The sequence below is a fragment of the Convolutriloba macropyga genome, chromosome 2 (genome assembly GCF_964194025.1).
Source record: "Convolutriloba macropyga chromosome 2, txConMacr16.3, whole genome shotgun sequence".
NCBI classification, from domain to species: domain Eukaryota; kingdom Metazoa; phylum Xenacoelomorpha; order Acoela; family Convolutidae; genus Convolutriloba; species Convolutriloba macropyga.
This window is the reverse complement of record NC_134469.1, coordinates 29,690,794-29,715,631: the sequence shown is the minus strand read 5'-3', so window position 1 is coordinate 29,715,631 and position 24,838 is coordinate 29,690,794. Positions and strand designations below refer to the sequence as shown.

General features: G+C 36.6%; 2 protein-coding genes across 2 annotated transcripts in view; one reads left to right on the top strand and one right to left on the bottom strand.

The window, feature by feature from the left end:
- The window catches only part of LOC142358604 (protein FAM76A-like), a 606,005-nt gene that overhangs the window by 551,790 nt on the left and 29,377 nt on the right, over positions 1–24,838 (bottom strand). The gene's annotated exons all lie outside the window — the stretch shown is intronic.
- On the top strand, positions 9,564–17,466 carry LOC142334878 (uncharacterized). The gene is made up of 5 exons (XM_075383203.1): positions 9,564–9,669; positions 12,813–12,982; positions 16,490–16,619; positions 16,911–17,057; positions 17,271–17,466. The coding sequence occupies exons 1-5, from the start codon at positions 9,564–9,566 to the stop codon at positions 17,303–17,305; spliced, it is 588 nt and encodes a 195-aa protein (XP_075239318.1). The 3' UTR covers positions 17,306–17,466.

Genomic DNA, 24,838 nt, shown 5'->3' with positions numbered 1-24,838 from the left:
TCTATCGTCCAGGAGCTAATGGACTAGCTGAGAGAGCAGTTTGGACAGTGAAGAGGGCACTTCAAGCGTAGAGTCCCAATCTCAACGTGACATATGAAGCATTCCTGCAAAGGGCACTGATACATCGAAAGACGAGGGGCAAAACTCCAGTTATACTTCTATTGGGGCGCAGAGTGAGACTACCAGCAATAGCAGATTTTGACTTGTGCGAATCCATTCTGTTCAAGGCCAACGAAAAGACGAAGACAGTTCGTACGACTTTCATCATCAGGAAGGGCTTGAACACATCTTTCATACAACCTGAAAACTCAACTAGTGCGCGACAATCAAATTGCGAGACTAGATATCGAGAATGTGAAAACTTAACCACCAGTGAAGGGGACCATATCTTAATCAGAACAACAAGTCCAGGTTACATATGTGGGAACTTCACATCGAGACGAAGCTTCTGCAGCTACATCAACTGCAGAGCAACGACAACTCGAGTCATCAGAGCTTTCACGAACGTCAATAAGAAACAGAAAACAACCCGACAGATTTGGAGAACCTATACCCACAATCTTGCGTAAAAAGGAGAGAGGATGTGATGGTTTCAAAGAAACATCAAGAAACTTAGATGTTTTCTTTTAAAGCTTCAAAGAACAAAAGAACTTACCTGGCGAACTCTGCTGCTATGCCGATTAGTAATGGCCACAAAACTGAACTCAATTCTATTTTTGTTTTGGTGCTATCATTATCTTTTTGACCTTAATCAGATATCAGAAGTAAATTCTCTCACACTTAGAAACCTGATTCTAACATCCACCGAACTTTGGCAATAAGTGGAAAATATTAAAAACAGCATTTTTCCACCATATAAATGATAAGCCTCACAACTAGGTACGATGCAAAAGAATGCGTTGTATCCATGGTTGGCTTAGGGTTTACCCTGATCACTTTCTATAGCCTTTGTTCACTCCTGGTTTCCCATCCCTAAATGAGGGAGTGGACAAACTTTCGGTTCCAACTTGTAAATTTTTCAGTTTTGGTCATTTTTCGTGTTTTCACAAATTCTTAAGTTTTTAATTTTAAAAAGTTATTCATTGCTTTTTTATTGATTTTGCTGCTGTTTTGAAGTGTCCGTAAAAATTGTCTCTGGGTGATTATAGTTTAGAAAACAGTCACATTTCAAAAACAATTTCGAGCTTTGCAGCTTTCCAATATATGTCCAGTCATCAATTATGACAAATTTATCGAATTTTTCTATAGCTCTAAACTATTTAGAATAAAGTGTGAAAACTTTTTCTGGTATTTTCTCTCCTCCCCCCTCGTAGTTTTTGCGAACTCTTTTGCCCTAATATTATACCGAGATTTAATTGCATTTTGCATGTGCTTTGTTAAATCATTTTCATGTAAAGACAATCGTTAGGGACGCATGACTACTTTATAGCGTCAAGTGGATTTTGGAGTACCGTCTTTAGGTGTTTTAATTGGTACTCGCTTAATGTTCACAAAACTTGTTCAAAATTTTTGCCAAAAATGGTGGTCACATAATCGAGTTTTCGTCTAATGTCCTCAGCCTCAGATTATTATTATCCTTATTTTGTAATAATTGGTTATTGCTCTCGATGAAAATTCGAAGCGATTACTTGTTTCTGCACAAGAAGCAGAGAATAAATAATACAGCTGAGTCTACACAAGGGGTCCCTCGGTGTTTTATGTAAACAGATTAAGAGGTATCACAAATGATATATCAGACTTAAAATTGCAAAGTTAAGCGACGCTTTTATTTCAAAACTTTCATAACGTTCATCCTTTTTGTTTCTGAAAAAATTGTGAAGTTTTTATTTGCTATCAAATCTTGAAATTAGTCTACTACTGAAGTTCAAGTTTCTCGTTGTTTTAGGACTGTTCAAAATTCGGTCGGCGATTGAACAGTTCGAACTTAATGTGCAATCCCACATCACCGACACAACAGATAAAAAATGATATCTTACATGTCCATCACATGTCTTACATGTCCATTGTTTGAAATGATGTATTACATGTCCATCAAAAGGGGCTTTTAATTCTTTCAATTTTTAAAACTCAGTGCAGCGAAACAAAAGTTAACTGTAGTCACTTCACAGAGTGAAATGGTGCCAATGGCTACACAAGGGTTTTGTTACTTCTTTACATTGTTACTGCCGGTCTTTGTTCCGGAAATTTCCATCAAGCGTAATTTCTACAGGAGAGGATGGGTGTGTGAAGTTCCTGCGATATGACAACACGTATCTGCAAGTGGGGGAGCCCTGGATATTTCCATGCAGCAGTCCAATAACAGCCAGTGCCAAGAGTGATAGATGGATTCTTTTGGGACAGCAGAAGGGCGATGTCCGACTCATTTCGATCCGGTTGCAGGCACGCTTTTCACTCCGCTATCCATTAAACTCTAATTTTGCTCAACCTTTGATGCCGCTGTTCAAAAAATCAGCAGCGGGGAGGGGTTTGTTTTTGGCTGTGTATATGAAAGTAATTGGGCCCCTTATTGTGGTTAAACGATTATTTTTGTGAAGTTTTTTGTCCTTTATCTACGGACCTCTATCTATCTTTAGGCGGTTTTGGCTGCTCTCAAACGAAATTTAAAGCAGTTGTAGTCGTAAACTTTCATGCAAAATTTTTGTTCAACCGTTTTAACTCCCAGTTGAGATTTATGTCCCTAAACGGACTCATACTAGCCGCCCTCATCTTCTCAGCCGGCTGTAATATCCTCTATTGACGTCCTCTGAAACTGCGCTTAGTGAATTTAGTCACACTCCCCTAACTGAAGTGAGCTGCAGTAGTTTTCAGCGCCCATTAGTTGTTCGAGAGGAATTCTCCCGACGTTAATAGTTTGTTTTTTTTTGCAGGTTGTTCTGAAAAAATACTAATTGCTTCATGAGTACGTAATAATTGGAGATCTGGGGACCAGGCAATATTGAACTAGTACTTGGGATCGCTGCTTTTTAACTGTTTTCTCAACAGGCTTTTGTTGTGCGGAGGCAAAATTTCATACCTGTCACCAGAAAAGGTAGAATATATAATGAGCAGAAACCGATTTTTTCAACCTGCATGGGCATTAAGAAATTGAAAATTGTCAAACTTATTAACAATTGTCAATTGATGAGTGAACTAAACGATTTGTTCTGATGTTTGATCTACGCGTATGTTTATCAAATGCAGACAGATTAGAGCCGACAAACTTCGGTCCCATTTCCGTTAATCAAAACTTGGCAAATTTTTTCAAACCATTACATTTTGAGCAACATTGTCAACAACGACTCGGATCTCAGATGCTTCGATAATCTATTTCGTCGCATAAATGGATTCATAATGTTAATGTGTTAATAGGTTCCTTAATTTAGCAACAGTTCTTAAATCAATATCTTTTGTCTTCATGTTCAAAATCTGTCGTTTTGGTGGATGTTAAATGTGATAGAAAACGTGCTAGTAATGAAATAATTAAATACAATTGATTGGTCGAAAAGCCCGACCTTCTGAGAGAACATGCCCAGAGCCCTCGTTTTTCTTTCTTACCAAGAGGTTTCACGTCAAGTTTTATGATTTGTTGTCCGAAATGACTTGAATTTTGACTTCTTTCTATTCGAACATTTAATTTTGAAAGCCGACTTCTATTTACGAACCTTAGACATTAACAGCAGCTTAGTTTGTAGTGTATTCTAATAAGGACCTGGTGTGATATTCACGGTGAAAAGGTCATTATGAGAATTATGGATTCCATATGTCCCTTCTACCTACCTAAACTACAAACCAACCATCTAACTATCAGAACCTCTTCCCATCCCCTCTCCGTAACCCCATATGTGAATACCCCCACCGAACGCTCACAAATACCTACCCCCTACACTTACTAACCTAACTCTCCCACCCCATCCTACCCCCTGGGCACCTATCTAACTTACCACCCACGCCTGTCTCGAGCAATCTACCAATCCACCCTCCCCCATCGCCTACCTACCCCCTCCCAACTACATACGGCCCAAATTACCTAATATATTTGTTTTTTGAAACGCCTGAAATGCTACGGTGAGTAAGGTTATCGTACGACTCAATTTTGCCAGTTCTTTCAGTTTTGCCAGTAGCACGAACTAATAACAAACATCTCTAATCGTTTGTTGGTATAGCAAATTTTTACGGAAGAATGATTCCTGATTTTGCTACAAAAATGCTACCACCAAATGACATGAAATAGTGAGGCAACGAAAAGTCTTTGAAGATATAAAGAACGAATTATGTGCTAACCCCCTGGTACAGCCGTACAGTTTGCAAAAAGAAGCCACTGTAGCTACTGACGCCTCTGAAAATGCAGTTGGCGGGGTTCTTTACAGTAAGGAAATCCAGTAATATATGTTTCGAGGAAATTGTTTCCAGCAGAGCAAAACTACTCAAACATAGACTGTGAAGCACTGGCAATGGTTTTTGTTGTCACAAGATTGAAACAATTTCTTGGAAGACGATTTACCCTACCGACAGACCACAAACTACTCAAATATCTCTTCGACCAGACGAGGAGAGATCCCGAAAACAGCATCAGCTAAAATCACAAGATGGGCAATAGCTCTAATGGGTTTCGGACTTTGAAGTACACACCACGAGAGATATCCCACGCATATGCTTTGAGAAGAATGGATTTTGATGATGATGAATCCGACACCGAGTGTGCGTCGCAATCAGTGACATCTAGAGTGATTCGGTGAGCCAAGTAGAAATCAAAACTGAACTTGGAACAAACACTCTTACAGGACATAATGAAACGAATCGAAAGCGGCAGTTGGAAACAATGTTTAGCGAAAAAGTCTTCGAACAACAGAAGGATGCATTGACCATACACAATGGAATCATATTCAAAGGTGTTATTCCTTTCATTCCACCCAAACTACGACACTTGGTTTTAGCAAAAGCACATGAGACATCCTGGGAAGAGTGCAACTGAGGCATCAATCAGAATGATAGCATGGCGGCCTGGCATTACCCAAGACGTTCAACATTTTGTTAGTATATGTGAGAATTGTCAAATGAAGAGGCCTAGCCTGGGAAAAACAGTATATATGGCCAGAAGCCGAAGTTTGGGAACGGCTCCACATGGACTGGGGTTATGTTAAGGACCAAGGGAATGTCTTAGTAATTGTTCTATTTCTCGCTTTCCACGCGAGAAATAGAACAACAGAAACACTTAAAGTATATCTTAGTCAAATGTTTGCAAGATTTGGAATACCAAAAACTTCATCTGATAATAGTCCTGAATTTGTAAATGGCGACCTTGAACAGTGAGGTTAATCACTGGGAATTAAGAAATTGGAATCACCCGTCTATCGTCCAGGAGCTAATGGACTAGCTGAGAGAGCAGTTTGGACAGTGAAGAGGGCACTTCAAGCGTAGAGTCCCAATCTCAACGTGACATATGAAGCATTCCTGCAAAGGGCACTGATACATCGAAAGACGAGGGGCAAAACTCCAGTTATACTTCTATTGGGGCGCAGAGTGAGACTACCAGCAATAGCAGATTTTGACTTGTGCGAATCCATTCTGTTCAAGGCCAACGAAAAGACGAAGACAGTTCGTACGACTTTCATCATCAGGAAGGGCTTGAACACATCTTTCATACAACCTGAAAACTCAACTAGTGCGCGACAATCAAATTGCGAGACTAGATATCGAGAATGTGAAAACTTAACCACCAGTGAAGGGGACCATATCTTAATCAGAACCACAAGTCCAGGTTACATATGTGGGAACTTCACATCGAGACGAAGCTTCTGCAGCTACATCAACTGCAGAGCAACGACAACTCGAGTCATCAGAGCTTTCACGAACGTCAATAAGAAACAAAACAACCCGACAGATTTGGAGAACCTATACCCACAATCTTGCGTAAAAAGGAGAGAGGATATGATGGTTTCAAAGAAACATCAAGAAACTTAGATGTTTTCTTTTAAAGCTTCAAAGAACAAAAGAACTTACCTGGCGAACTCTGCTGCTATGCCGATTAGTAATGGCCACAAAACTGAACTCAATTCTATTTTTGTTTTGGTGCTATCATTATCTTTTTGACCTTAATCAGATATCAGAAGTAAATTCTCTCACACTTAGAAACCTGATTCTAACATCCACCGAACTTTGGCAATAAGTGGAAAATATTAAAAACAGCATTTTTCCACCATATAAATGATAAGCCTCACAACTAGGTACGATGCAAAAGAATGCGTTGTATCCATGGTTGGCTTAGGGTTTACCCTGATCACTTTCTATAGCCTTTGTTCACTCCTGGTTTCCCATCCCTAAATGAGGGAGTGGACAAACTTTCGGTTCCAACTTGTAAATTTTTCAGTTTTGGTCATTTTTCGTGTTTTCACAAATTCTTAAGTTTTTAATTTTAAAAAGTTATTCATTGCTTTTTTATTGATTTTGCTGCTGTTTTGAAGTGTCCGTAAAAATTGTCTCTGGGTGATTATAGTTTAGAAAACAGTCACATTTCAAAAACAATTTCGAGCTTTGCAGCTTTCCAATATATGTCCAGTCATCAATTATGACAAATTTATCGAATTTTTCTATAGCTCTAAACTATTTAGAATAAAGTGTGAAAACTTTTTCTGGTATTTTCTCTCCTCCCCCCTCGTAGTTTTTGCGAACTCTTTTGCCCTAATATTATACCGAGATTTAATTGCATTTTGCATGTGCTTTGTTAAATCATTTTCATGTAAAGACAATCGTTAGGGACGCATGACTACTTTATAGCGTCAAGTGGATTTTGGAGTACCGTCTTTAGGTGTTTTAATTGGTACTCGCTTAATGTTCACAAAACTTGTTCAAAATTTTTGCCAAAAATGGTGGTCACATAATCGAGTTTTCGTCTAATGTCCTCAGCCTCAGATTATTATTATCCTTATTTTGTAATAATTGGTTATTGCTCTCGATGAAAATTCGAAGCGATTACTTGTTTCTGCACAAGAAGCAGAGAATAAATAATACAGCTGAGTCTACACAAGGGGTCCCTCGGTGTTTTATGTAAACAGATTAAGAGGTATCACAAATGATATATCAGACTTAAAATTGCAAAGTTAAGCGACGCTTTTATTTCAAAACTTTCATAACGTTCATCCTTTTTGTTTCTGAAAAAATTGTGAAGTTTTTATTTGCTATCAAATCTTGAAATTAGTCTACTACTGAAGTTCAAGTTTCTCGTTGTTTTAGGACTGTTCAAAATTCGGTCGGCGATTGAACAGTTCGAACTTAATGTGCAATCCCACATCACCGACACAACAGATAAAAAATGATATCTTACATGTCCATCACATGTCTTACATGTCCATTGTTTGAAATGATGTATTACATGTCCATCAAAAGGGGCTTTTAATTCTTTCAATTTTTAAAACTCAGTGCAGCGAAACAAAAGTTAACTGTAGTCACTTCACAGAGTGAAATGGTGCCAATGGCTACACAAGGGTTTTGTTACTTCTTTACATTGTTACTGCCGGTCTTTGTTCCGGAAATTTCCATCAAGCGTAATTTCTACAGGAGAGGATGGGTGTGTGAAGTTCCTGCGATATGACAACACGTATCTGCAAGTGGGGGAGCCCTGGATATTTCCATGCAGCAGTCCAATAACAGCCAGTGCCAAGAGTGATAGATGGATTCTTTTGGGACAGCAGAATGGCGATGTCCGACTCATTTCGATCCGGTTGCAGGCACGCTTTTCACTCCGCTATCCATTAAACTCTAATTTTGCTCAACCTTTGATGCCGCTGTTCAAAAAATCAGCAGCGGGGAGGGGTTTGTTTTTGGCTGTGTATATGAAAGTAATTGGGCCCCTTATTGTGGTTAAACAATTATTTTTGTGAAGTTTTTTGTCCTTTATCTACGGACCTCTATCTATCTTTAGGCGGTTTTGGCTGCTCTCAAACGAAATTTAAAGCAGTTGTAGTCGTAAACTTTCATGCAAAATTTTTGTTCAACCGTTTTAACTCCCAGTTGAGATTTATGTCCCTAAACGGACTCATACTAGCCGCCCTCATCTTCTCAGCCGGCTGTAATATCCTCTATTGACGTCCTCTGAAACTGCGCTTAGTGAATTTAGTCACACTCCCCTAACTGAAGTGAGCTGCAGTAGTTTTCAGCGCCCATTAGTTGTTCGAGAGGAATTCTCCCGACGTTAATAGTTTGTTTTTTTTTGCAGGTTGTTCTGAAAAAATACTAATTGCTTCATGAGTACGTAATAATTGGAGATCTGGGGACCAGGCAATATTGAACTAGTACTTGGGATCGCTGCTTTTTAACTGTTTTCTCAACAGGCTTTTGTTGTGCGGAGGCAAAATTTCATACCTGTCACCAGAAAAGGTAGAATATATAATGAGCAGAAACCGATTTTTTCAACCTGCATGGGCATTAAGAAATTGAAAATTGTCAAACTTATTAACAATTGTCAATTGATGAGTGAACTAAACGATTTGTTCTGATGTTTGATCTACGCGTATGTTTATCAAATGCAGACAGATTAGAGCCGACAAACTTCGGTCCCATTTCCGTTAATCAAAACTTGGCAAATTTTTTCAAACCATTACATTTTGAGCAACATTGTCAACAACGACTCGGATCTCAGATGCTTCGATAATCTATTTCGTCGCATAAATGGATTCATAATGTTAATGTGTTAATAGATTCCTTAATTTAGCAACAGTTCTTAAATCAATATCTTTTGTCTTCATGTTCAAAATCTGTCGTTTTGGTGGATGTTAAATGTGATAGAAAACGTGCTAGTAATGAAATAATTAAATACAATTGATTGGTCGAAAAGCCCGACCTTCTGAGAGAACATGCCCAGAGCCCTCGTTTTTCTTTCTTACCAAGAGGTTTCACGTCAAGTTTTATGATTTGTTGTCCGAAATGACTTGAATTTTGACTTCTTTCTATTCGAACATTTAATTTTGAAAGCCGACTTCTATTTACGAACCTTAGACATTAACAGCAGCTTAGTTTGTAGTGTATTCTAATAAGGACCTGGTGTGATATTCACGGTGAAAAGGTCATTATGAGAATTATGGATTCCATATGTCCCTTCTACCTACCTAAACTACAAACCAACCATCTAACTATCAGAACCTCTTCCCATCCCCTCTCCGTAACCCCATATGTGAATACCCCCACCGAACGCTCACAAATACCTACCCCCTACACTTACTAACCTAACTCTCCCACCCCATCCTACCCCCTGGGCACCTATCTAACTTACCACCCACGCCTGTCTCGAGCAATCTACCAATCCACCCTCCCCCATCGCCTACCTACCCCCTCCCAACTACATACGGCCCAAATTACCTAATATATTTGTTTTTTGAAACGCCTGAAATGCTACGGTGAGTAAGGTTATCGTACGACTCAATTTTGCCAGTTCTTTCAGTTTTGCCAGTAGCACCAACTAATAACAAACATCTCTAATCGTTTGTTGGAATAGCAAATTTTTACGGAAGAATGATTCCTGATTTTGCTACGAAAATGCTACCACCAAATGACATGAAATAGTGAGGCAACGAAAAGTCTTTGAAGATATAATGAACGAATTATGTGCTAACCCCCTGGTACAGCCGTACAGTTTGCAAAAAGAAGCCACTGTAGCTACTGACGCCTCTGAAAATGCAGTTGGCGGGGTTCTTTACAGTAAGGACATCCAGTAATATATGTTTCGAGGAAATTGTTTCCAGCAGAGCAAAACTACTCAAACATAGACTGTGAAGCACTGGCAATGGTTTTTGTTGTCACAAGATTGAAACAATTTCTTGGAAGACGATTTACCCTACCGACAGACCACAAACTACTCAAATATCTCTTCGACCAGACGAGGAGAGATCCCGAAAACAGCATCAGCTAAAATCACAAGATGGGCAATAGCTCTAATGGGTTTCGGACTTTGAAGTACACACCACGAGAGCAGATATCCCGCGCATATGCTTTGAGAAGAATGGATTTTGATGATGATGAATCCGACACCGAGTGTGCGTCGCAATCAGTGACATCTAGTGATTCGGTGAGCCAAGTAGAAGTCAAAACTGAACTTGGAACAAACACTCTTACAGGACATAATGAAACGAATCGAAAGCGGCAGTTGGAAACAATGTTTAGCGAAAAAGTGTTATTCCTTTCATTCCACCCAAACTACGACACTTGGTTTTAGCAAAAGCACATGAGACATCCTGGGAAGAGTGCAACTGAGGCATCAATCAGAATGATAGCATGGCGGCCTGGCATTACCCAAGACGTTCAACATTTTGTTAGTATATGTGAGAATTGTCAAATGAAGAGGCCTAGCCTGAGAAAAACAGTATATATGGCCAGAAGCCGAAGTTTGGGAACGGCTCCACATGGACTGGGGTTATGTTAAGGACCAAGGGAATGTCTTAGTAATTGTTCTATTTCTCGCTTTCCACGCGAGAAATAGAACATCAGAAACACTTAAAGTATATCTTAGTCAAATCTTTGCAAGATTTGGAATACCAAAAACTTCATCTGATAATAGTCCTGAATTTGTAAATGGCGACCTTGAACAGTGAGGTTAATCACTGGGAATTAAGAAATTGGAATCACCCGTCTATCGTCCAGGAGCTAATGGACTAGCTGAGAGAGCAGTTTGGACAGTGAAGCGGGCACTTCAAGCGTAGAGTCCCAATCTCAACGTGACATATGAAGCATTCCTGCAAAGGGCACTGATACATCGAAACACTCGAAAGACGAGGGACAAAACTCCAGTTATACTTCTATTGGGGCGCAGAGTGAGACTACCAGCAATAGCAGATTTTGACTTGTGCGAACCCATTCTGTTCAAGGCCAACGAAAAGACGAAGACAGTTCGTACGACTTTCATCATCAGGAAGGGCTTGAACACATCTTTCATACAACCTGAAAACTCAACTAGTGCGCGACAATCAAATTGCGAGACTAGATATCGAGAATGTGAAAACTTAACCACCAGTGAAGGGGACCATATCTTAATCAGAACCACAAGTCCAGGTTACATATGTGGGAACTTCACATCGAGACGAAGCTTCTGCAGCTACATCAACTGCAGAGCAACGACAACTCGAGTCATCAGAGCTTTCACGAACGTCAATAAGAAACAAAACAACCCGACAGATTTGGAGAACCTATACCCACAATCTTGCGTAAAAAGGAGAGAGGATATGATGGTTTCAAAGAAACATCAAGAAACTTAGATGTTTTCTTTTAAAGCTTCAAAGAACAAAAGAACTTACCTGGCGAACTCTGCTGCTATGCCGATTAGTAATGGCCACAAAACTGAACTCAATTCTATTTTTGTTTTGGTGCTATCATTATCTTTTTGACCTTAATCAGATATCAGAAGTAAATTCTCTCACACTTAGAAACCTGATTCTAACATCCACCGAACTTTGGCAATAAGTGGAAAATATTAAAAACAGCATTTTTCCACCATATAAATGATAAGCCTCACAACTAGGTACGATGCAAAAGAATGCGTTGTATCCATGGTTGGCTTAGGGTTTACCCTGATCACTTTCTATAGCCTTTGTTCACTCCTGGTTTCCCATCCCTAAATGAGGGAGTGGACAAACTTTCGGTTCCAACTTGTAAATTTTTCAGTTTTGGTCATTTTTCGTGTTTTCACAAATTCTTAAGTTTTTAATTTTAAAAAGTTATTCATTGCTTTTTTATTGATTTTGCTGCTGTTTTGAAGTGTCCGTAAAAATTGTCTCTGGGTGATTATAGTTTAGAAAACAGTCACATTTCAAAAACAATTTCGAGCTTTGCAGCTTTCCAATATATGTCCAGTCATCAATTATGACAAATTTATCGAATTTTTCTATAGCTCTAAACTATTTAGAATAAAGTGTGAAAACTTTTTCTGGTATTTTCTCTCCTCCCCCCTCGTAGTTTTTGCGAACTCTTTTGCCCTAATATTATACCGAGATTTAATTGCATTTTGCATGTGCTTTGTTAAATCATTTTCATGTAAAGACAATCGTTAGGGACGCATGACTACTTTATAGCGTCAAGTGGATTTTGGAGTACCGTCTTTAGGTGTTTTAATTGGTACTCGCTTAATGTTCACAAAACTTGTTCAAAATTTTTGCCAAAAATGGTGGTCACATAATCGAGTTTTCGTCTAATGTCCTCAGCCTCAGATTATTATTATCCTTATTTTGTAATAATTGGTTATTGCTCTCGATGAAAATTCGAAGCGATTACTTGTTTCTGCACAAGAAGCAGAGAATAAATAATACAGCTGAGTCTACACAAGGGGTCCCTCGGTGTTTTATGTAAACAGATTAAGAGGTATCACAAATGATATATCAGACTTAAAATTGCAAAGTTAAGCGACGCTTTTATTTCAAAACTTTCATAACGTTCATCCTTTTTGTTTCTGAAAAAATTGTGAAGTTTTTATTTGCTATCAAATCTTGAAATTAGTCTACTACTGAAGTTCAAGTTTCTCGTTGTTTTAGGACTGTTCAAAATTCGGTCGGCGATTGAACAGTTCGAACTTAATGTGCAATCCCACATCACCGACACAACAGATAAAAAATGATATCTTACATGTCCATCACATGTCTTACATGTCCATTGTTTGAAATGATGTATTACATGTCCATCAAAAGGGGCTTTTAATTCTTTCAATTTTTAAAACTCAGTGCAGCGAAACAAAAGTTAACTGTAGTCACTTCACAGAGTGAAATGGTGCCAATGGCTACACAAGGGTTTTGTTACTTCTTTACATTGTTACTGCCGGTCTTTGTTCCGGAAATTTCCATCAAGCGTAATTTCTACAGGAGAGGATGGGTGTGTGAAGTTCCTGCGATATGACAACACGTATCTGCAAGTGGGGGAGCCCTGGATATTTCCATGCAGCAGTCCAATAACAGCCAGTGCCAAGAGTGATAGATGGATTCTTTTGGGACAGCAGAATGGCGATGTCCGACTCATTTCGATCCGGTTGCAGGCACGCTTTTCACTCCGCTATCCATTAAACTCTAATTTTGCTCAACCTTTGATGCCGCTGTTCAAAAAATCAGCAGCGGGGAGGGGTTTGTTTTTGGCTGTGTATATGAAAGTAATTGGGCCCCTTATTGTGGTTAAACAATTATTTTTGTGAAGTTTTTTGTCCTTTATCTACGGACCTCTATCTATCTTTAGGCGGTTTTGGCTGCTCTCAAACGAAATTTAAAGCAGTTGTAGTCGTAAACTTTCATGCAAAATTTTTGTTCAACCGTTTTAACTCCCAGTTGAGATTTATGTCCCTAAACGGACTCATACTAGCCGCCCTCATCTTCTCAGCCGGCTGTGTGAGTCCGTTTAGGGACATAAATCTCAACTGGGAGTTAAAACGGTTGAACAAAAATTTTGCATGAAAGTTTACGACTACAACTGCTTCAAATTTCGTTTGAGAGCAGCCAAAACCGCACCTAATTTATACGACCTAATTTATACGATTCGGAGAGGAGTTATGGTGATCTAATTTTGTAATCGGTGACTTCTCTTTTCTCAGGATGCAAAGTCTAATGCCGCGCGTGAAAACAAGTGTTTAGGTCAAACTGCTGAATAAAAATCAGAAGTAGAGCGAAGGGGAGAGTGGTTTTTGTTCATTCAGAGCCGTTTTTGTGTTAACTAACGTTTTCTGCCAAAACTGTTTCTGTCAGTCATTTTGGCTAGCAAAAGTATGTTTTCAAGCATTTTTTCACCACCTGAGTTAAGTGTTAGACTTTTAGATCATATTTTGAGCCTTTTTTGCCCTTCTGCACTTTTGAATGCCTATTTAGCACTTTTTGCAATCTTCTTCACTTTTATAGCAATTGGGTTATGTTGGTTGAGCTTGGTTAGTTGTTTTAGAGTATTTGGTGATCTATTGATTTAGTTGATATTGATTTTTAGTTGTGTTTGTTAAAAAGAAAAGGGAAGTTTTTTGTCAATTTCTGATTCATTTTCGTCTTCTCTGAGAATTTTTACCTATTTATTCTGATGCTGAGATTTTCGCAGTAGTTCTTTCGTTCCCTAGTTAATTGAGTGCTGTTACCAAGAGATGGCAAGTCAAGGCTATATAGTGCAGTTTATAAAATGTAATCAAGGATACACTTTTGTAATTTTGTTTTTTGTTGTTTGCTTCTTTATTTTATGGTTAGCTGGTCTGTGACAGCCATTGGTTGGATAACCAATTAAGCAGGAAAAAAGAATGGTCTCAGAATAATTGTTGGGAAGCAGTATATAGCTTTAGCATTTTGTAGGGAATTTTGTAAATCATTAATTTTGTTTCTTTTTTGTTTCTCGGTTTTCTTTGTGCATGGTTTTTTTTTGAATTGGTGTTCATTTATGGATTGACAATAATTTTAATAGGAAGTTTTTTAACCAATAATTGTTTCGAGGCTGCGAGCTGTGACTGTAATTCCAATGTCTATCATATTTGAGCAGATTTGATTGTTCTCATGTTAATTTTACTGTTATTGTTTGAAGGTAACGACCGCAAATAAGTAGAACTGTGTTTGTGAGTAGTCGGCTGGGGCAATGGAATATCTACTCAGTGGCCGTTCCGGAGTCTTCCAATAGTGTTTTTTACAACCCGAAGTAATTGGATTGTTTTTAAGATGTATTCATGCATTTTCTGATAAATTTTAGCTTTCTAAACGGGATAAACAGGTAAAATTTCGATGCGGATTAAGTTGCGATTAAATTTGGTAACCACAGGCCATCAGCTGGCTGCAGTAGTGTCTAAGGTGCTTAATGCACTGAAGTTGCTGGGATTGTCTAAATTCGAGGTGAAGAGCTCATTTTTGAAGTTTCAACCACGAAATCGTGCTGTTTTGGCAGTTTTTTGAGATTTTTTTCTAGTAGTCTTTTGATTGCTGAAAAAGTTCTTATTAACTTTTCTTGAGGTATATGTTTTGGTAATGCCAACATTAAGTTGTAATTTTTGCTATTTTCAAGTTTTTCAATGTCTGTGAGCCAATGAATCAATTTTAGGACTTAAAATTGATTTCATGGATAGCTTTTAGGTTTAATGGATTGCTTTTAGGGGCAAGGGAATGGATTTCCTCATGCTAATATCAAGCATTTTAGCAATTTTTGATAAAATTTGCAACTTTCTAGCTTTTTCTGGCATTTTTCGAGTTTTTCCAGACTCAGGGGCCAGTTGACCTCCTCCAATGTTTATACAGCATAATCTCTAGTGGCAATAGAATGGTCTTCAACATTTCAATAGCGAGAATATTTTTGAAAAACGTTTTCCAAGTTTCATCTTTACAGGCCAGTGAAAATTTTAGGCTTGTTATTAGGTACTGGATAGTTTCTGGAGACAATGAAATGGTTCTATTAATATTAATATCACGAATTTTCAGCAACATTTCAGTAAAACTTGCTAGTCTTTTCCATGTCTTTTCAATGTCTTTTCAATTTTTTGAAAGTTTTTGTCACTTCAGAGTTTATCGATCTTTAAACACTAACTGTTTAAAGTTTTTAAAATGGGTTACTGGCAGAACAAAAAATGGTTTTCTATATAGTAATTATGCAAAATGTAGAAAGTTTTAATAATTTCTGTATTTTTTGTTTTAATGTATTTGTCGTCTTGCTTGAGTTTTTTTTTCAATAAGCTGTGGCCAAAAAACCCTTTTGTGTCGTTCAATGCGTTTAATTAAATAGACCAAATTTAGCCTTCAGGATAAAAGCTTCATGATTAATGGAATTGATTATGTTTTTGTTTACTTTGTTTGATTATTTCAGTTTTACCTGTTTTTCGTTTGTTAAACATTTTGCATGAAATCTTTGTGATTTCTCTGGGTGAGTTTCATTCTTCGCTCATTCCGCTCAAAGTGCCTTTACACAGCAGTTGCTCAGCAGAATAATGTAAAGGGAACAGAATCATTACCGAAAGCGAAATCAAAATAGAAACAGGATAGATCCATAAAGCCCAATTTCAGATGCCCGCCACTTGAAATTTGTTCTTGTCTTAGTTAACATCTGTAATGCGTTTTTGCATTGATACTAGCCCCTATAACCTCTCATTAGGAGACTAGTATGCATAACTTCAAATTTCAATCACAATATTTTGCACTTTAGTAAGATTTTTGTACAACAATCAATTTTTATCATTGTTTTCCTGAGCCTTCAATCCCAATCGGTGTTATCGGAATCAATGGCGGCTATTTTGCGGAAAATTTTTCGGTATGTTTGATTTTGTGTGATCTAACTTGCTTTCTCATTCATAATTTTCAGCTGTTGGTAGTTTACTAAAATGAAAAGTACGCCAAAACTGTTCCTCTTCTCCAATTCCCCGCTTTTCCTCGTGTAAATCAGGCTACTCTAGTTGGAGCCCCGCCACTCGTTCGAGAGCTATTCGCCGGACTTTGGTATTTTTCTTCAATCTTTTGCTACTACAGGCCTCCAGATATTATTTCAATTTTACATTTGATTCTGTCTTTTTCTCGGCGGTTTTTAATCGGAGTGGAAAGGGTTCTAAAAGGGGGAAGAGACAAGTGATGAAGGAAAGCGGAGAGTGTCTGCTAACATGGCCGCCCTCTACTCTGATAACAGGAGACGCAAAGTTACTGCAGTCGCCCTCTATCAATCAATTGGAGTTGTCCAAATAGAGGGTGAGTCCAATTCTTATCAGATAGTGTATGATTAACTTGAAGAAATGAATACTTCATTTAAAAATGAATGTACATTCCTATTTATTGTTGCTTGATACGTTCATCTTTATAAATTATGTTCTGTCTCTTATAATGAAAAGAGACAGAACATGCTGCATACTTCTAATGAAAAGGGTATGTTTCGACTCTACATTTCTGGGATTCACAGTGATATACTTTTGCCGTTAAGAGGGCGAAGCAGAATAGATCTTGTTTTCTTTTGGTTTGGGAAAACTTGTATTGATGTTTCAGGATGCTCTCTTCTTGTTTTGCATATTGATTACACAGACATACCTCCTCGACTGGCCCTTAGTAATCAAATAGAGGCCTCAATAATGCATCCTTCTCTGTACATGGAAATTGAGATGGTACATTTCAATGTCTATAACCAGCAGGGTGGTGAGTAATGTTGAAAGGGTATAGATACATTTATGTATTCTCATATTGTACTTTTCACTCCCTGAATGCAGCGCATGCATTGTTTCATCATTGATTCAAAATGAAACGACAAAGCTATTTTCATCTTTAGGTGTTTTAAGATTTAGATAATGAAGTTTTAGGAGCATCGTGACGTTTGAACGTACTCGTTTAGGTGGAATTGATCTGTTTCAGATTTGCTGAAAAAGGTGTTCATCAATTTCTTCTAAGATTCAGACATTGTGCTTTTTGAAAAAGGAGCGTCCTAAGAACCCAGAATTCTTGGAAGACGTTTACAGGTTTATAAATGCACGTGTTTGGTTAATACTGAAGAACATTCAAAATATCATTTAGAACTCAAGTTAAAAAGACGGATAAGGCTCTCTATTATAAGAATGAAAAAAGAAGATTATATAAATTAGGAATCTTCTCAGTTTGAATAGCCGCAAAGCGATAGCTGGGGCTATTATTGGCCTTCTCTTGGTTTTTTAATAGCCGCAAAGAGAAAGCTGGGGCAATTATTGGACTTCTTTTTTACGACTCGAAGAGGAGTAATTGGTTTTCCTGAGTTTTTTTTAACCGGAAGCACTATTTGTTCAAATGGCGTGTTGACATAAAAGTGAAAGTGGGTAAAATTATTGTATGAATTAATTTTTTCTGAGCGATAGATGTTTTTTGATCATGCGCTACGTTCAGTAATTGACTTTTCGACTTAGAAACGTGTTTTTTGAGAGAATGGCCCATATAGATAACGTTTTTGGCCGTTTTCGTCCAATTGGCCTAATTTTTTCCCTTGCAGTTTGTTTTTTTTTGTTTAAATAGTTTTTGATCAATGCTGCATTTATATCTAGCCCCCTGAAATTGATACAAATTTTCGGAGAGCCTAATAATGCGTTTGAAGTGCAAAAGAGGGACATATTTCTCCATTTTTTAGATTTATTTGTTTGGATCTTTTCTATAAAAATTAATTGTATATGGCAACGTCGCCTTGACAAATCACTCATTATGGACTTCTCTTTAGCTTAGTTATTTTTCTAAGTTTTTTAATTAGTTTTTATGATTTCAATTAAAAACATCTTTGTGCACCGCCTAAAACTTTAATTTTGTGTTATGACTAATTAATTTATTTTGGCTTTGAAATTCTGTGAATAATTTATTTCCTAAACGCAGTTTTAACAATTTTTTTTACGATTTTTTTTGCAAAATGTTTCTGTTTCGAATCTTCGAACTGTTTCAAATCTCTTAGACAAGTGGTTGGGCATGTAATTTTCTGAGCCATGAATGCGCAGGGAAATTTTCTGTTTTTCTATTTTATGTTTCAATTTTGATTTTTCAAAATTTACGAAGTAGACTTTGTTCTTGTTCTTTTTCGCAATGTATTTGTTTTGTCCATACCCTAGCCTGTATCATTCAAGCATTCTTCTCAGATCTAGAATTTTTTGGCGCCGATTTTTTGCCTGTCAACAAGTTTCAATAATTTCATCCTTGTTAAATTTTTTCAAAAATTTTCTTGGTTTGCAATTAACTTCGTAAAATATAGCACTTTGTGGAATTAATTGTGGAAATTTTGACTGATATTTGATTTTTGCAAATTATATTGGGGCAGCTTCTTAGTAAACGATTTTCTTAGTTCTTTTTTCAAGATTGTTTTAATTTTTCAATGGTTTTGGCGCCTCATCGCGTCGTTTGGCTTCTCTTAAGTAATGTGGCACCAAAAGAAATTATTTAGTATTTTCTCGATTTTTCTTAGTTGGTTTTTGTTACTAAGAATGATGCCTGCCTTATGCTTTCCGACTGTCTCTGGGTTGCATTTAATTGCGGAGCTCTAAGTTTTTAAAAATGTATTAGTTTTTTCGTGGCAATTTTAAGCCCGGTCAGTTTTTTGAGCTTATGAATATTTTTTTCTACTCAAAGCTTGGGCCAATTTTCAACGTTACCAGATTAATACCAAAGATTGCGTTATCAAGATATCAAGGCGAGTGTCTACTGTCTAAATTTTGTCTTTCAATTTAAATTTTTAAGTATTTTTTTATGATCTCTAAATGATGTCGTGAATGTTTTTATGTTAGTTGGTTACAATGATGTCGTTGCTCAAATCTTTATCGTTGCGAGGTGAGGTATAATTTGTGTGCCAAATGTTTCAATAAAGTCTGGTGAGGTAAAGAATAAATGTTTAAGACACATGACAATGGTATCGGCTCTAATTAGGGTTTTGCTTGTGACTTCGATGCTTCGAATTTGGAATTTTTTGGCTATATCTTTGGATTTGAACAGAGAGTACAAAATGAAGTAGTTTTGTTCATGGCCGCTTTTCGTCCATTGGGCTCAATTGTTTTCCTTGCAGTTTGGTTTTGTATTAATAGTTTTTAACCAATGCTGCATTAATATGTAGCCCCTTGAAATTGATTCCAAAAAATTTTTTGGAGCCTTATAATAATGTTTTAAGTGCAAAATAGGCCCATATGTCTCTATGTTTAGTTAATTTTTGGATTTTTCATTGAGTTAAATATTTTTTGGATCTTTTCTTGAAATATATATGGCAACGTCCCCTTGACTGCATGCATTATCAAGTTATCTCAGTGAGTTTTTTCTTTCAAAATTTCCTCTTTCATTTGAATTTTTTGCGTCTTTTATCTTTAAATGATGTGCTTGTTTTTAAGTTAGCTTTTTTCGATTATGTGCTCAAATCTTTATCGTTGTGAGATATAAATTTTTTGCCAAATATTTTAATAAAATCTGATGAAGTAAAGAATAAGCGTTCTAAGACAAATTACAACGGTTTTGGCTGTAATTACAATTTTGCTAGTGATGTTCCTAGGCTTCGATTTTGGATTTTTTCCTATGTTTTCGGTATTGTACAGAGCACAAATCTAAGCAATTTTGTTCATGCGTCATTTTGATATAAAAGCGAAAGTAAGAAAAGCTGTCTTGGTGAACAGATTGTTGCTGAGCGAGAGAAGTTTTTTGATCATGCGCTGCGTTCAATGAATGACTTTGAGAAGTGTTCTTGACAGAATGGAGTGTAGAGATAACCGTTCTTAGCCTTTTTTCTTCGACCTTGCCCCCCCTTTTTTGTAATTTGGTTTTTGTGGAAATGTTTTTTGTCGATGCTTTTTGAAGATGTTGCCCACTGAGGTCAATACCACAGTGTTGTTGAAAGCCTAACAATTGTAACATGAACTCAGATTTCTCGAGTTTTGAAGTTCATTTTTTTATTGATTTCGTTTCTGTATCTTGTTTTCAAAAGTCAGTGCATACGGCAAGATGTTTGAAATCGTTCAACTGTTTTCTCTTCTTTTGTTTCTTTCATCTGTTCAGGAGGATGACTGTGTTTTTTTTTCGGCATTGAATGCTAAATAATAAAACGTGTTTGCTTTTCTAAATAAATGTTTTTTGAATTTCGTTTTTAACTTTCAAAAATAGAGTTTGCTTTTGCAATGTGTCCAAATTCTCCACGTCCCAGCGTTTTTCATTCTAGCATTCTCCTAAGAACTGTAGTTTTATCGTTCAATTTGCTCTGGCTCTATCGCTTGTTTAAAAAATTAAATTATTTTTCCTGTTTCGTAGATGTTTTTTTCTTCCTTTTTTGTTTGCTTTTTGTTTCTTTTTTAATAGCTTTCTCAGTTTATCTGCCGGCCATTATAGCGCCCCTCTTTTTATTTTGCCGAACAAAATTTTTTTTTGCTGTCCTCATATTGTCATTTATCCAAAAAACGAAATCAATATAGAAACGGGATAAACCCACCGGGGCAAAGTTTTAGATGCCCGCTAATTGAAATTCGTTCCTGTAGGTCCTAGTTAACATTTCTAATAAGTTTTGGCATTGATACTGACCCATGCATCCTCTCATTAAGATACAGGAGTGTGGATAACTACCAAATCTAATCAAAATAGATTTTGCAAAGATTTTTTTGCACTTTCAAAAAGATTTTACACAAAAATCAATATTTATCATTGTCTTTGTTTCTTCTATCCCAATCTGCCGCGTTTGATATATATTGCAGATCTGAAATTTAGCTGGAATAATGTTTGAAAGTTTGAGAATTACGTCCTGCAAAAAAATCTTGGGGCCTCAGTTTTACTACTAGACGATGTTTTGCCTTTGTATTATTCCTTTCCTTTTGTAGTTTTCTGTAAGTTGTGTAAGTCTACATTTTGTGTAAGTTATTTCCAGCAAGAGAATTACATCTAATTTTTGGTTTTAGTCGATCGGTCTCCAAAACAGAGAAAATTTTCTTGATTCTTAATGTTTATTATTTTTTTGGAAAATTCAGTTCAGTTTGAGAATAATATCTGCCTTATGATTCTATAATGTGTCTTTTGGCGCGCAGAGTTGATTGAGGAGTTCTCGTTTTTTAGGACCAGTGTCATGATTTATTTCGTGGCCTTATTCAGCCCTGTCAGGATTTTTAAGTTTATCAGTATTGGACCATCTCAAGATTTTTTTTGGCCGTTTTTCAACGTTGCCAAATGTTTCGTAATACAAAGCTTTGCGGTGTCAACATTTCAGTGCGTTTTTAAGAAAATTAGGTCTTGCCTTTTAAATTTATGCGGCGTTTTCGTACTGATACTGAATGACGTGGTTGTTTTTCTTTTATTGTTCCTATGATGTCAATGCTCAAATCTTATCTCAGCGGTGCGAATTTTGAAAAAAATTTTGAGCAGATCAGTAGAGGTAAAAAGTTACTGTTTTAACTCCAAAGGTAATTGTTGTGGCGGCAAGTAGGGTTATTGTGAATTCCTGACGCTTGGAGTTGCTGTGGGGATTCTTCCGGCTAGGTTTTTATTTCGGCCTCAAGATTTTTTTACGACCATTTGACATCACAGTGACTTCAAAATCTGCTTTTTGTTCAGTCGTTCATGAATTTTTAACTCATTTATGTGCGTTGAGTTATTTTCCAGTCGTAGGTTCCAATCATTCGCGTGAAAATTTTTTGTCACATGTGACTTACCTCACTCTCAGAGACTTCCTCAATCTGAAATTGAATTTTTCTTTGAAATAGTTGAAAGATGAGGACAAGTGAGTGCAATGTAATTGAAGGTTAAATAGAAGAAGCTATTAGGAGCAGCAATAAGGTAAACAGTTTCATGTTCAAAATATAACATCTCAGCAATTAATAAAGAGAAATTTCTTTGGTCTGTTTCTTTCACTATATTTTTGAGACAGCAGTTCACAGCTATGAAGCTAGTGGGGTTATATTGTGCAACCCGACAGATATTTTTACTGCCGCAAAGCGATAGCTGGAGCTTTGATTGACCTCGCGTTTTTTTGCGCCTCAAAGATGACTGGTGGAGCGTCGTCTTTTTGATTTGTCATTTTTCGGAGAGTAGTGGATAAAAGGGCGCTACCAACCACCAGCCAACTCGGTCCATTTTCCCTCGTAAAAACTCTGGAATATGGACCCAGCCGTCTGCTTTTTGGTACCCCCTTTTATCCACTACTAAGGCAGCCAAATACACATTACTTTATTTCCCTTTGTTTTATCTACTATATTTCCCCTTTATATTCCCTCAGAAACTGACTCCAGTGAACGTATCACAGTCTAAGTGTAATCAGTGAAACCATGCAAAATGCACGTAAACCAACTTGTGAAAAAAACTTGAACAAAAATTGAAAAAAATGTTAAATAATAAAAATTTTCATATGCCCCCCAAATCAATATTTAATCAATCTAAAACTAAAACTTTTGGTCTCACTTGCCGTAGTGGTTAAATCATCAAGCCTAGTTAAGTTGCTTTAGCAAACAGAAGGTTTGGTGTTCCTTCCTCAGTGTCTCCAGTGAACGTCCCCCGATTTTGATGAAATACTATAAAACTAAGTGAGATAAAAAACCGAATTCACTGTTCTTTAAAAGGATCAATGGAAGGGACGAAGTCCTTGGTACCCCAACTGCTGCTTTGCAGATGATACCTGCTGTGAGACTGTATATGGGTCACACTCTGATGGGTATACAGACAAAAACACTGAGATCGGTGGAAACACAGTGATTTGTGTTTTTTTTTATCAGTGTAACTAGTGAGGCCGTGTAACCACATCGTGGATAATCTGCACAAAACCAGCTTAACCCTAAACTTTATATTAAATCTTTTGACATATTCCTTGAATCTATCTTTGGTATATGTGTATCTATATCTGTTAAGATAGATGCACAATCTGCATCTTCCATTTCTAAACCTAAAGAAAGAAATATGCTTAAACTTTACACCTTACACTCTAGATATTGATCGGGATTATCATAATGTTTTCCTAAATGTTTAATATAATCTTTTACTTTAACTATATCCCTGCATACATAACAACAATATTCTAATTCTTTACAATTATCACAACACTCCCTCCTAGGCTTATTTTTACACTTATCACACTTCATTTTTTGTTTCGAAAATTTTTTTTTCCAAAAATTTCCCAAATAAAATACACCATGTCTCACTCAACAAACAGTAAAGTATCAAGTGTCAACTTCTGTGATGTCTGTAATTTATCCTTTGAAACAAAGAAGTGTTTATACAAACATCAATCATATGATTCGAAACATGAAGAATTGTTAGAGAAAATGTTTGATTCTGATGATGAAGTCCAAATTAATGTTAAACCTAAAGTTAAAGCTAAAGCTAAACCTGAAGTTAAAGCTAAAGCTAAACTTGAAGTTAAACCTGAAGTTAAAGCGAAAAGGGTTCCACCACCACCAACCCAATCTACCTGAAAACATGGAGAGAGTACAGAAGAAGAATATTACTATCTCAGACCTAAGCCTAAAGATAACACCAAAGATATTATTAAACCTAAACCTATCACTAAATCTGAACCCCAACCTAAAGATATTATCTTCTCTAGAATTAAGTTTAGATGTGAAGAATGCAATGAAGAATTTAGAAATAAATTTGCTCTAACCATTCATTCATATAGCCACAATCGTAATTATCTAGAAAACACAGAATACTTCGAAATAAACTCTAGCCAGAATATGAGATTTATATCACCAAAAATTCTGGAAACTACATTGAAGATATAGATGATGTCGTTAATAATTCTTTAGATGAAATTAAAAGTTGTTACCAGTTCAGAAAAGTTAAAAGTTTTAAATATAAGATTACAGCCGAATGTGATTATAAGAAGAGAACCAAAGAAGAAGTTAAGATCACAAAAGTTTTCTTGGTCACCGACTATATTAATAATAAAGCGATATATAATTATGGCGACTTCAAACAATGGTTAGATTTCGAAAAAGAAGTATATGAGGTTTATGGCTACGACTTTGAGTTTCTTGGTTTAAGAAGTATTCAGACAAACATTGGACCAACTAAAGGAAGTATTGGTACTTATATAGATTTACCAGCAGATCTTAAAATCTCTAAATCAATATTAAATATACGTATTTCTAAATACAATTGCTTACAACTATCTATTACTGCTTGGTTACATCCCGTTAAGGAGAATGCAACACGTGAAAGTAAATATGAGAATAAACTAATTGTACCAAGACAACTACATGAAGATGATTTAGGCTATTTAATAAGAATAAAAAAAATTATATAATATTAATATTTGGATATACACACCTTGTGGTGGGGGCAAAGTAGAATTGTTTAAACCAGTGGATGGGTTTGATAAAGATAGAAAAGATGTTAGAATATTGGTGTGGGGGAATGGAACAACACAACACTGTGCCTTAATTAAAACCATAAAACCTCGATAGAAAGACCGAATAAGAGCCAACACAAATTTTATTATTGTAATAGATGCACATATTGGTTTAACTCTC

What these genes read in the sequence shown, in the direction of transcription:
- LOC142334878 (XM_075383203.1), top strand. Translation starts at nt 9,564, where the DNA reads ATGAACGAATTATGTGCTAACCCCCTGGTACAGCCGTACAGTTTGCAA. An exon ending in TGGAGTTGTCCAAATAGAGG is followed by an intron (nt 16,620 to 16,910) that starts GTGAGTCCAATT and finishes TTGATGTTTCAG; the next exon opens with GATGCTCTCTTCTTGTTTTG. An exon ending in TGTCTATAACCAGCAGGGTG is followed by an intron (nt 17,058 to 17,270) that starts GTGAGTAATGTT and finishes GATCTGTTTCAG; the next exon opens with ATTTGCTGAAAAAGGTGTTC.